Source organism: Epinephelus moara, chromosome 6 (assembly GCF_006386435.1).
Source record: "Epinephelus moara isolate mb chromosome 6, YSFRI_EMoa_1.0, whole genome shotgun sequence".
Classification (NCBI taxonomy): Eukaryota; Metazoa; Chordata; class Actinopteri; order Perciformes; family Serranidae; genus Epinephelus; species Epinephelus moara.
This window is the reverse complement of record NC_065511.1, coordinates 17,427,837-17,439,879: the sequence shown is the minus strand read 5'-3', so window position 1 is coordinate 17,439,879 and position 12,043 is coordinate 17,427,837. Positions and strand designations below refer to the sequence as shown.

Genomic DNA, 12,043 nt, shown 5'->3' with positions numbered 1-12,043 from the left:
TGGTTTCAATACAACACAGAGAGTCTCCTACAGTCACTTTAACTGTGCAGTCATCATGTCATTTGTGAATTCCCGCAGGCCTGTCTGTATAAGTGATTGAGAGCTCTGCATGTTGACTCAGTGGCCTTGTGTTGTGTTGTCCCAGCTGGTCTGTAGGAGAGTGGGGGGTGTGCAGCCGGAGCTGTGGAGGAGGGGAGCAGACGCGGCAGATCCAGTGCGTCCAGAGAACCAGCCAGACTATAGTAGACACCCTGGCCGACTCTCACTGTGCCCAGCCCACACCTGCCAGGAAGCAAGCCTGCAACACACACAGCTGTCCACCGGTTTGGACCAGTGGACCATGGTCACAGGTGAGCGTGTGTGACAGTGAAAGATGAGAATTCTCGAGGCATGCTGCTGCAGTAATGCAACACTTTCATTCACACCAGGAAAAACGCACATTTTAAAGTTGCACACTTGCAATCCAGCCTAAAAAGCTCTACACACTGTGTTTTCAGTGAACCCTCGCCTTGATGGCTTCACCACATTTTATAACAGTGATCTCAGTGGCTTTAAACTATGAATGTGCCTGCTGAGACCGCCCTGTTTTGTTCTCTGTCCAATTCCTAGACATTGTGTGTGGTGATTTGTGTCACTCTTCAACTTTTTTAACTGCCATTTTACCCCCAAATATCCTTAACTACCTGCCACAAATGGTATCCAGTTTACTTCCTCTCTGGTTCTTCCATAGCACTGCGTCACTGCCCCCCTTCTCTCTTGGATGTAGTGAAACACTTTCAAGAGTTTGATTGAGGCCGTGCCATAAGATGTGTGCATAGGTTCAGAATGAACATTGGGGGGATTTTTGGAATACGTCAGAGGAAGTATTAGGAAGTAGAGCACATTAAGTCACTGTGTAGAGAATGTGAATATATAGCAGCCATGCTTAAATACTTTGTGTGCATAGTTGGCCTGTGACCATTTTTCTATGGTGAACTCATGTAATAGCTACATTATGTCAAATCTTGAATTAATTTAGATAAATCCTTACTTTTATTATCTTGAAAGCATTTAAGGACATCAGATTTTAGCCTTATCGTGTTTCTATGTATTTGGCAGTGCTCTCGTAAGTGTGGCAACGGCTTGAGGAAGAGGACAGTGCTGTGTACGAGCGCCAGCCCAGATGCCCGGACACACACACTGCCAGACAGTTTGTGTGCGGGCCTGCCGAAACCCACCAGTCAAGAATCCTGTTTCATCAAACGTTGCCAGAAACAACGCAAAGTCCAGTGGTTTGTCTCCACGTGGCAAGAGGTAATTCAAGAGGAGTTACAAAGACTGATGAAAAATATCCAGCTAAAATAAATACAGCATTAGTAATGCAGTATGTAAAATTATAATGTTTCAGCTAATGTAAATATGCTCTCTCTCAATCCATTTCTTTGTTCCTGTCCTTCTTTGATTGTCCAGTGTTCAGTAACGTGTGGTCGTGGCTATCAGGCACGCTTCATCAAGTGTGCAGAGAAGGTGTGTATTACCTGTGTCATGATGTTTGCTCAAATATAGCACTCTGTTGACTCCTACTTATTAAACTAGTACCTTGAAATATTAATTTTGACATTTCACTACATCAAATTCTCATCTCCTTAAATGCCTTTCTCATTATTAAAGTTTTCAGTTTCTTTCTTTACTGTTTTTTATGACGTACATACAGTGCTATAGATTTTCTTAGTTTTCTCAAGGGTTTCACATCACACAATGGCATCTTGTAGCTTACACGAGTATTTTTGGTTTCCATAAAACAGGACACTGCAGGAAAATACAGAGAACTCGCTGCCAAGAAGTGCCACCATGTCCCCAAGCCCACAGTAGAGCTCCAGAGACCCTGCATCCTGGCTGAGTGCCCCATCCGCACTACTCCACCAGTCCACCGATGGAGCACGCATCATCGCACCTATCCACCTCAACCCCTCCCTCAACCTCCTCCTCGAGCAGAATGGCACTCATCTCCTTGGTCTCAGGTACATTGACTCATGCCACATTTCACTGCATGGTTTGGAACCACTCAACTCACATTTAGCACCAGGAACTTTTCTCATTTTCATTTTCCATTGCAGATAGTACCATGTCAATGTAGGTGGGATTTTTAGCTGATCGTCATAGCGACACCTAGTTAAACTGCCATGACATCATCTTCAATGAGAAACCATGCATGTTGCTCAATCTGTTGCTCTCCATGGATCCTTTTATTAGCAACCAAACAGATTAACATCTGCACTTCATCAACTGACTGGGGATGACATGACAAGACTCTTGTTTTGTCATCCTCGGTTTCTACTTCTCCCTTTTTCAATGAGATTTTCAATGTATCATTGCATCACAAACTGTAGTATGCTGTTGCTTCTTTAAGCAATATTGCCTGACACAGAGACGCTATCTAATAAACACTTCAGCATTCAGCTCAGCAGAACAGGCAATGCCATGTTTCTTTTTATCAAACTGTCCAACTTAGTAACAGTAATTAAGGGGGATCAAGTAACTAAATCTGGGTTGAGTGAATAAAACAAATTGCGGTCACTATTGATGGTAGCTTGGCTATTTAAAATGGTGGATCTGAGCAGGATGTCCGATGTTGTGCCATAGATGATTTTATCGAAACAATCAGTGGTGCACAGTATTATAATTTCACCTTTTAGTATTGGCTCGGCTCATTGAAAATTCAATCAAGTTGGTATTATAACAGGTACCAGGTACTATCCAAGAAAAAAAATGTTCCAAGCAAGTCGAGTCGAGCCGTGCCATACCATGGAGTTGAAATGAGGCTTCAAGCCACAAGAGCAGGATTCCTTGGCTGTGTCGCACATTGGCGCTCCTGGTAGCGCCACCCCGTGGCACTTCACATCACTGTCCAATTTCCAGTCTCGCCACCCTCAGAACTAACTGCACTTTTCTCCCACTTGCTCTCTGCTCGTACATAGCAGCTCCCATAGAAGCTCTTTTTCTCGACGCCTTTCCTCACTAATGACGTATAAAGAGAACTCTGTAGCTGGTGATGTGTGACATGTGTGACAAAGAAAAGATGAGGAAAGACTCATTGTTGAGATTGAGAAATATCTGTGGGAGTTAAATGACCCACAATCCTGTCATTATAAAGACAATGGCAAAAAAGATATTGCCTGGCGAGTCATAGCTCTAGAGATCTGCAGTTTAGTTGAGAAATGAAATTTAATTAGGGGCTGTCCACACATGATTTTACTCTAATGTATAGATGGAGGAATTGTAGATCTTTCAGTAAAAGTATTAATAAATTTGCGTGGTCATCTGTTGACGAGCTGCAGCACAATGCGTCCAGTGTGTGCTAAAGGGGGAACTTGACGCATGTCACATGATGCACTGCGCTGCAGCGGCACCGATGTATTTTCAGCTTAAGGAGCACTGCATTACATGTTATATCTGCAGAGTTTTTGCTTTGTTAATGGTTGCTTTGTGAGCTCATCAACATTTGGTGATTGACAAGAGAGGAGGAATTAAGTGTGTAATACTGTGGTTCATGACATTGATTGTTTCCATCATCAAGGTTTTGTTTCTCTGTACTCCACAGTGCACAGTGACATGCGGAGGAGGTGTGCAGGCCAGGACAGTCCAATGTCTGGTCCAGGGGAAGCCCTCTCCTGGCTGTGCCCTCCATCTTAAACCCTCAATGTCTCAGGCCTGCAACACCAACTTCTGCCCACAACCTGAGAAGAAAGGTACCTAACATAATAGAGTGCTACTTGGATACAAAGTCTTGTAATCTGTAGTCTGAACAGAGTTATCTTAAAATACCCTGTCAGAATAGAAAAAAAGGTCCTCATCATTTTTTCCCCCATTTTTTCCACAGACCTTGCATGCCGGGATTACTTCAACTGGTGTTACCTGGTGCCCCAGCATGGCGTCTGCAACCACAAGTTTTATGGCAAGCAGTGCTGCCAATCCTGTTCAAATTCAAACCTATAATCATACGGAGTGACTCTGTTTGTGACACAGACAGATAGGTGGTTAGGTAGACAAAAGACTACATTTGACGTCCATGCTTGAAAAGACAGTGTTTTTTGCTTGAAGCGTGTGGCGAGCACTGAAAAACGAATGACACTTCAATGGAAGTGCAAGAGAGTTGCCCTTTCTTCTCCCTGCGATGCCGGACATCTGGATACAAGAACTTGATTCACTACACAGGAATGTGATCAGGACAGTACAAATAAAGGGGAGAATTATGAGGAGGAACTTGCAAAATGGGAATCTTGATTAAAGCGAATAGGACTGACATACCCAAAAGAAACTGAAAACCTGAAAAATCCCAGCTTTGTTTATAGACTGTATGTGATTGAACAGATCTGTACCCAGGACACCCAACATCTCCCAGTCAACCAAAGGCAATGATGGCAGGCCAACAGAGAAAAAACAGCTGACGAGGTTTCAGGCACTGCCACGAAACAACATGATATGCCCTGGTCTGCACTGCAATTCTTGATCAATTGGAAATTTGGGGTCTGATAATGAAAAGGGATGCTTCAAAGACGCAAGTAAGAAAGCATAATTTTACTCTTCGGCTTGATAAAAAGCAGACTGGGAATAATCAAAGTGGGCTTCCTCGATAGTTGGACAATAGCAGGAAGCTTTGTGTTGTCATGTTAAAGAAAAAAAGCAAAGAACAAAATGAAATGCATCATACATGAGAACTATTGTGAGATGGGTCTAGGCTGCGTGAACTGGCTTTCATTCTCAGCGGTGCTATAACGTTGTCTTCTGTCACCAAGTCAATGTGAAATCCTCAAGTTTCAGGAAAGAACAAATGAATTGTGTGACCCATGTACATTATTGTTTGTTTATTTATTGGCTTTACAATACAGCGTTGCTGGAAGACTGTATTAATAAGCAGTATAAATGTGTCATTTTATTACTCTACCCTATGCCCATTACCTTTATATTTTGTATTATGTTTCATAGGATTTCATGCTGACAAACTGCACCTTTTTTTTTAAATTCAAAATGTTTATTTTATTTTTTGTGGGAAAGACAAGATATCAAAAGTCCATTTCAGTAATATCAACATTGATTAGTGATCATTTACAACAGATGTCGAGTGGAAATCTTTATTAAGGGTATGAACGTATTGTTTGAAGAGTCTCTCCATCTTTCCGTTGCATTGTCCTACATTATTACACAAGTCATGTATTGCATGCATTGTTATGGCACAAAAAATAATGCATTACATATCTGTTATTGTTGAAAGCACTGATAGACAGGTGATGGCTATTTCAATATGATTTTTACAGTGTAAATAAAATAAACAAATGTGTGTCATGTCAGCATCTCAGCTGTGGCATGTGTCCTGATTTCATTCTTTTCAGCTGTGGGTTGTTCCTTTCAGTCATATTTTTTTGATTTAAGTCATCAGCTGGATATGATATTGTCCTTAAACAAACTGTCTTTCAACTAAGTGCAAACGACGAATTGCACTATATCACCTCAATGCAGAAAAGTAGTGCAGTTGAGTCTTCGCGTAGCCTCAGCTATGTTTAAAACGTTTAGAAATTGTTAGACCTGCATGTACATTTCTTGGCCACTTGGGGGCAGTGTTACAATGACATTATCTTTAAAAGTTGCTATAGCAAGCATGTTAGCAAACAGTTACCTATTTACACCATGGCTGTATAAAGAGAACTGGATACAGCGTTGGAGGAGGAACCATTAAAGTTGCTCAGTGCCACTAGAGTGCCAAGCAGCTAACTTCCTGTTCAGCCCTCTGCTAACCCGAATGGGGATATATATGATTTAATCTTTTGCCTCTTTAGGCTTTGAAATGTTAAGTGACCAAATGGATAAAATCCCAATAATGAAATGGGTCATTTTGCGGGGGTTGTGACATTTAAAAAATGTATTCACTGATTTACAGATGTATCGTTCATAATGTTAGTCTGTGGGAAAGAGTCTGTTTTTCCCCCCCAGTGTCATCATGTGATGGATTCAGACATTGTAATTGCACGTTTGGCCACTATGTAAAATTGGCTTTAGAGCCCACCACTGTTCTTGATTTGCACATAAAGCAAACAGGGACCAGCATTAGCATTCATTTGAAGTTGTGTCTCTGGCCACCAGATGAATGTGAGTCCAATACTCACTCACTTCTCAGCTCTGTTTTTGGTCTTACCAACTACTGAAGGACATATCTTGGTCTTTAGCAGCTACATGCACCATATCATGGGCACCGAGAAGTTTGCCAAGAGGGCTTTCTGTCAGAAAATAATTCCTTGGTTGTGGTTTGGGTTCAAATGAAAAAAATAAATAAAAATCTGTCAGAAAGGTTTTTTTGGAGAAAGCCTTCTCGATTGGTCCACAAAAATCTCCCCACCCTTTGGCAGCCATAGCTTTTGCCCTGAGAGGCTGAAATTTTGCATGGAGGTTGCAGCTATTGCAAATTTGCGCTTGTTTTTAAAACTATTTTGTCGAAAACCAAAACAATGGGTGAAAAGGCTGAAGTGCTCCATGGAGCTGAGGGGAGCAAAACGCTGATTTTTCAAATGCAACTGCTTTATTCAGTGTTTTTACTGGTTTAAACCACCTGCTCCATTTGTTTTGAAGAGGAAGAGATCACTGTGGATAATTTGGCTTCCACTGAAAACCTCCTGAACAATGAATATTGAAGGAATTCTAACCAGGCGCCATTTTAGCTGGCTGCAATCTGCAATCCCCCCACTAGGCGTCACTAAATCCCCCTAAATCTTACACACTGCTCCTTTAATATAAAAATATAGCTCACAGCAAGTGGATATAGATCATGTGTCCAGCAGTTATGGTCCTCCAACAGGACTTCTTGCTATGTCTATTCTTTCGATGAATGCAGTGTTCTAAAGCTAGGCTAAGCATTAAGGCATTATAGGTGTCACAGTTCTACATTACTAGTCACCTGCTCACTTCTGCCTGCTCAGTCACCCAGCTCAGTAGTTTTCCATTTACCCTGGATTCCTCGCACTTCTGCATCAGTCACGCCCACCTCATCAAAGCAACTCCTTTCACCTGTTCCTGATTACACACAGCCAGTATATATACCTCAGCCTCAGACACACGCTTTGCCAGGTTGTTCTTCATCACTCATGGAAGAGTCTCCAGCACTTTTTTCCAGACTGATTTCTCTTTGCCAACCCTGCCTGCCTCTGACCTGCCTGTCTCGTCTGATTCCCAATAAATATACCAGCCTGAAAATGGGCTTCTGTGTCCATCACTCCTGTTTGCCTGTGACTGTTTGGCATCACCATCCATCTGCTAACCTGTGGTTTCTTGCAGTTCAGAGACTTTCACTGTGTTGCCACACTCGCCATTGTGTGTGTGTCCTGTGAATACTTACCTGCTTGCTTTTTGATCTTCTGCCTGACCTCAACCTACCTTCTGTCTGTCCCTTACTGGGTCGTCTGCTTGGACTGTGTACTTAGCCTATTCTGGATCTTCAGCCTCCACAACTACGTCTCCTGCCTGCTCCTACGCGCTACTGTTGCCTGTTATTGAACTGAATGGTGTGTGTGTTTGGGCAAACGTCACCGCCCACTCACCTGCTTCCCGGCCCAGATCGGCCTGCCGAATCAGCCAGGCTGCCAGAGACTTTGTGGAGAGACTTTGCTGAAGGGTTGAACTGCACTGTGAAAACTTGCCCTGCCCTGAAAACTTGCCCTGCCCTGAACCTGCTAAGCTGCAGCATTAAACGTTATTGCTAACTGTTCCTGGTTTCCTGTGTGCTGCATTTGGGTCCTAACACAACCCGTACAATAGGTTTATGTGATACTGAGGTATCCAAGTAAACCTGACTTGTGTTACAATAACAAACACCTTGTTTTCTGTTTTTTATCAAGTGTAATTTCTCAGGCTGAGCCATATTCAACAATTCTTTTGAAACCTTTTTATTGTGTGGTTGACGCAGCACCACCACACCATAGACTGGCATTATGCTGTATCATACCATGATTAATCAAAGAGAAATACGATTTCAGAAATGACCCCGTAGCCCAATTCTAAGCTCCCGTCCTCAGTCTGTAATGGAGTGCAGCGCATACGCCAGCACCCACGCTAACAGCAACGCCAATATGGTATTAGCCATTTCAACACCTATGACATCTTGTGTCTGGGCTTTACTCTTAAGTCATTTCTCAACAAGTCAAGTAGACACAGATGCCCAAAACAAATTCACCATTGTCATAATCCACGGGGCACAGCCCTAAGGCCTTTAGAGAGAGAGAGGGAGGGAGGAGAGGAGAAGAAGAATGTGAGAAGACAGAGAGAAACAGAGTTGAAAGAAGGGAGGAGGGAGGGCATCTATGTATTTGGTGCTGTCATAGAAAAATGCTTTGAGAAGGAGAGAGAGTGAGCCAGAGGGAGAGGTGGGTATAGGGAGAAAAAGGGGGTTTCCTCCCTGTCAAGCACCTCTCTGTAGTTGATTTATAGTTGGTCAGCTGTGGGCACTGTCTGTATGTGTGCTTTTGTGTGAGTAGACACTGTATTACTGAATAAATGTAGGCCAGGGCAGCAGTTGGGGGGGGGGTTCACAAGCAAAAGACGTTCAGAGATGCAGAACAGTTTTATTAATTAATGCCAGTTTGCTGACAAAAGCAACACTACACACACACTCAGACACACACAGAGAGTCAGATTTCTCTGACACCACCCCCCTCCAATGTTTCTGGAATGTACTGTCATCAGGCACACACCCTGTCAAGTTAAAACTCAATCAGAGAAGAGAAGAGAAATATGTATAAAATATGTTATATGTTCAAAATATTTCAATTATATAACAGTGAAAAAAGTTTTCTCTGTAAAATACTGAAATAATTAAGTATCGTATTGTGAAAAATACACCCATAAACCTGTGTAAATCTGTTTTTAAATGCCATATGTTATACAGTGTGTCTGGAGTTTGCACAGTTTCCTGCTGTCTGTTTGGGTTTCCTCCTGCTGTTCAAAGACATGTATCTCTGGTGCATTAGAAACTCCAAACTGCTGTAGGTGTCAGTGCATATGTACATGTGTTTTTCTGTCAATGTGTGTAAGCCCTGTGATTGGCTGGTGATAAGTTTATGTATTGCTCTTCAAAGATTGCTCCTCGGATGGTCCGTGTGCCCAAATTGGGAAGTCTTTCTTCTGACTTTGGTGTGTTTGTGAGCTATAAATAAGACGTTTTGTATTTTTTTGCCCAGAGCATTTAAAAAACATGTGACGCTATAAATTATTGATTTTGTCCCGGACTTGTTTCTGCACCAGTACATTCTCTAAACCACGAAAATATTGCTTTACGTGAGGGTTAATGCTAATTAATAACGTTTCTAACCAATCTAGGTCACTTTACATGGACAGTAAGTAGCAGTTACACCCTAAAGCCTCCTACAGACTGTGAGATTTTCACAATCTTATAAGTTAAATGCAGCTTCACTGTGCGATATGTATCTAATAAACTTGGGTCCAACATCAAGTTTGACGTAAGCAGACTGTATGAAGACAGCACCTACTGAATCGCAGGCTATGGCATATGATGCAATAGCTTCCCATTGCTGCACAGGTTATTACTTCTTCAACTGTGAAGCTCAACATACTGCGGCGTGTCTGTGTTTGCTAGCTGCTAGGTTGCTCACCTTCCATGCTTTGTCCTTCTTTATGCGATCATAGTAAGACCTGGAGGACACATCATACAGGCAAGGCTCCTGCTGCCACAACTCCACAAGTTTTTCCTCTTTGCTGAAATCCCACGCATTTCTTTTAGTGTGTTTTGCCTCCATGGCGAACTGCTATCCGTCTGTTTGTTTGGGTTAAGCGTCAGTGCGTCATTTCGTGCTGCATTTCTATTAGTTGCTTAGTAGATGTAGGTCATAACAGCAGTCACTCACACAGTGAGATAATCATCCCAAATTTCTGACACTGTCAGAGTTTAATCTTAAGCTGTCTTTGATCGGAGAACCATGACAACGGCCATCCTTGAACCTCTCTCACTATGTGATGTAGGACCGCTGTTTTGGAGCCACAACCAAAGATATCACCACGTATCTTTCACGTTAGTCATCTTTCATCTGGGACAGCCCAAAATCGCCCAGTGTATACCGGGCTTAATACCATATTACAAATTACATGTGAGCAAAAAATTTACACGCAATACATGAATTAATAAAACATTTCTTACCATCATCCAAACATTTATTTTCGTCCACCATGTTCCTGTGTAGTATGACTCCAACTCCAGCAAGTCATGTACCAACATTTTCACTGACTTTCCAACTTGTTGTTACGACTTTCATGCGAATTTTCCCTGTTGGGAACTAATTTTTTCGGTTATTCCAACACCACATGAATAGGGTAATATCTTACTTCAGTAATTAGGCTATTAGAAAGATTAATTTATTGCCTGACTTATACTTTGACTTTCGTTAGACTGCAAATGTATTTCCACTTCACTCTGTATAATTTGTGAGGCTTAACAAAGAAAAAAAAGAAGAGGAAAAGGTCCAACCACACAACAAGGAAGGGATTAAGAGGATGAAGCATTTTGTTTATACAAAGAGTGATCAGACAAAGGCTTCCTGTAGATAACAAAAGTGATCGAGACAAATCTGGCAACATCCAAAGTGTTACCTAACCCATGTCAGGTAACAGAGGAGATAATCTGTCAGGGAGAGACAGGAAGAGAGAAAGCATGCCCAACACTCCCCTTTCCACTTTAAAGAAACTATGCTATCTCTGACTGCATCTGTTTGGAGAGATTTGGCTCTTTAGCCTCGAGGCTACACTCGGAAGGTTCATCTGAAGTTACAGGGTTATTATCTTTCCATCAGGATGCACCTACAGCAATCCCAGCACCCTTAGTTGTTTCCTCTGAGCTATTAGAATCACCAGGCCGGAGACGCACTGCTGCTCAGTAATAAGGACTATTGTGGAGCACAATAAACTGGGGCACTTATCTCCAAAGAAGTCTCCGTTTATTTGTTGTAACAGCTTTTCAAATATGTGACCAAATGACCTCCAAAGTGTCACTTTGAAAACTTTTGTTGTCATTCTAGTTTGTGTAGAAACTCCTTGACTTTGTATGTGGACCTTGATCTTTCCAGTTCTTATGTTTTGGGAAGCAGTTTTTTTAGCTATTCATTCCAGTATTCCTGTGTTTGATGTGAGAGTGTGTGTGTGTGTGTGTGTGTGTGTGTGTGTGTGTGCGTGCATGAGTGAGTGTCTTTGTGTGTGTGAGAGAGAGGGACAAGGGAAACAAAGATAGTGATTGGGAACATTAACACTGTTATCTGTACAACAGTACCCTCTACTGACTGTACACAGAATTTTAACTGAAAATGCAAATATTGAACCAAACCATCTGTGAATCACTTTCTACAAATACACTACAAATGCTGGAGGTATGCGACAGGCAACTTCAATTAAACAGCTTACCTATCCAAGTAATATAAGAACTCTCATCGAAATTCAAAAGGTCGTTCCCTGACCGGGAATCGAACCCGGGCCGCGGCGGTGAGAGCGCCGAATCCTAACCACTAGACCACCAGGGACGGTGTTGAAATATGTGAAAGCATTTGTTTTTATCAAGGTCCTGAAGCGAAAATGTGGGGACATCTGGTAGATAATCTGTTTAGAACTTGGTGAATGTTTGACTCACTTAAGTATGCCATGCCGAGTCTTTGCGGTATTTCCCGAACACATAAAGTAGACGACAGTAAGTCACAGCAGGTATCCACCATAGGCTGAGAAAATATCCAGTTTAAGTATCCACTCTAAACCGGACGGTTAGCATTACACTGCCCCTACTGGTCAGTACACGTTATAGCACATATATGAAACGCCCCCATAAGCCATAACGAACTGCCTGATTCAAATTCCGGATTTCCGGGAACATCATATTTCGGTCAACAAAAAATCTAATATACAGCGCAACATGTATCTTATCCATATTCAAATCAATAGATACAATAATTTGTAAGTGGTTACAATCAAGAGAGAGATATTAAAAAATTCTAAACCGGCATTTTACGAAGCCCCTCTGTGGGGTCCT

At 42.1% G+C, this 12,043-nt stretch overlaps 1 protein-coding gene and 1 non-coding gene across 2 annotated transcripts in view; one reads left to right on the top strand and one right to left on the bottom strand.

Annotated features, from left to right (window-relative positions):
• Nucleotides 1-5,424, top strand: part of LOC126392274 (A disintegrin and metalloproteinase with thrombospondin motifs 16) — a 70,288-nt gene extending 64,864 nt beyond the window's left edge. Inside the window, exons 19-24 of the mRNA XM_050047597.1 lie at nt 146-350; nt 1,099-1,293; nt 1,450-1,506; nt 1,785-2,000; nt 3,581-3,728; nt 3,860-5,424. Coding sequence (XP_049903554.1) covers nt 146-350; nt 1,099-1,293; nt 1,450-1,506; nt 1,785-2,000; nt 3,581-3,728; nt 3,860-3,975 — 937 coding nt within the window. The 3' untranslated portion in view covers nt 3,976-5,424. The remainder of the gene's footprint in view (nt 1-145; nt 351-1,098; nt 1,294-1,449; nt 1,507-1,784; nt 2,001-3,580; nt 3,729-3,859) is intronic.
• Nucleotides 5,425-11,471: 6,047 nt separating this feature from the next.
• trnae-cuc (transfer RNA glutamic acid (anticodon CUC)) lies at nt 11,472-11,543 on the bottom strand. The gene has a single exon. It is a non-coding gene; the product is annotated as a tRNA-Glu (tRNA).
• Nucleotides 11,544-12,043: the final 500 nt, after the last annotated feature.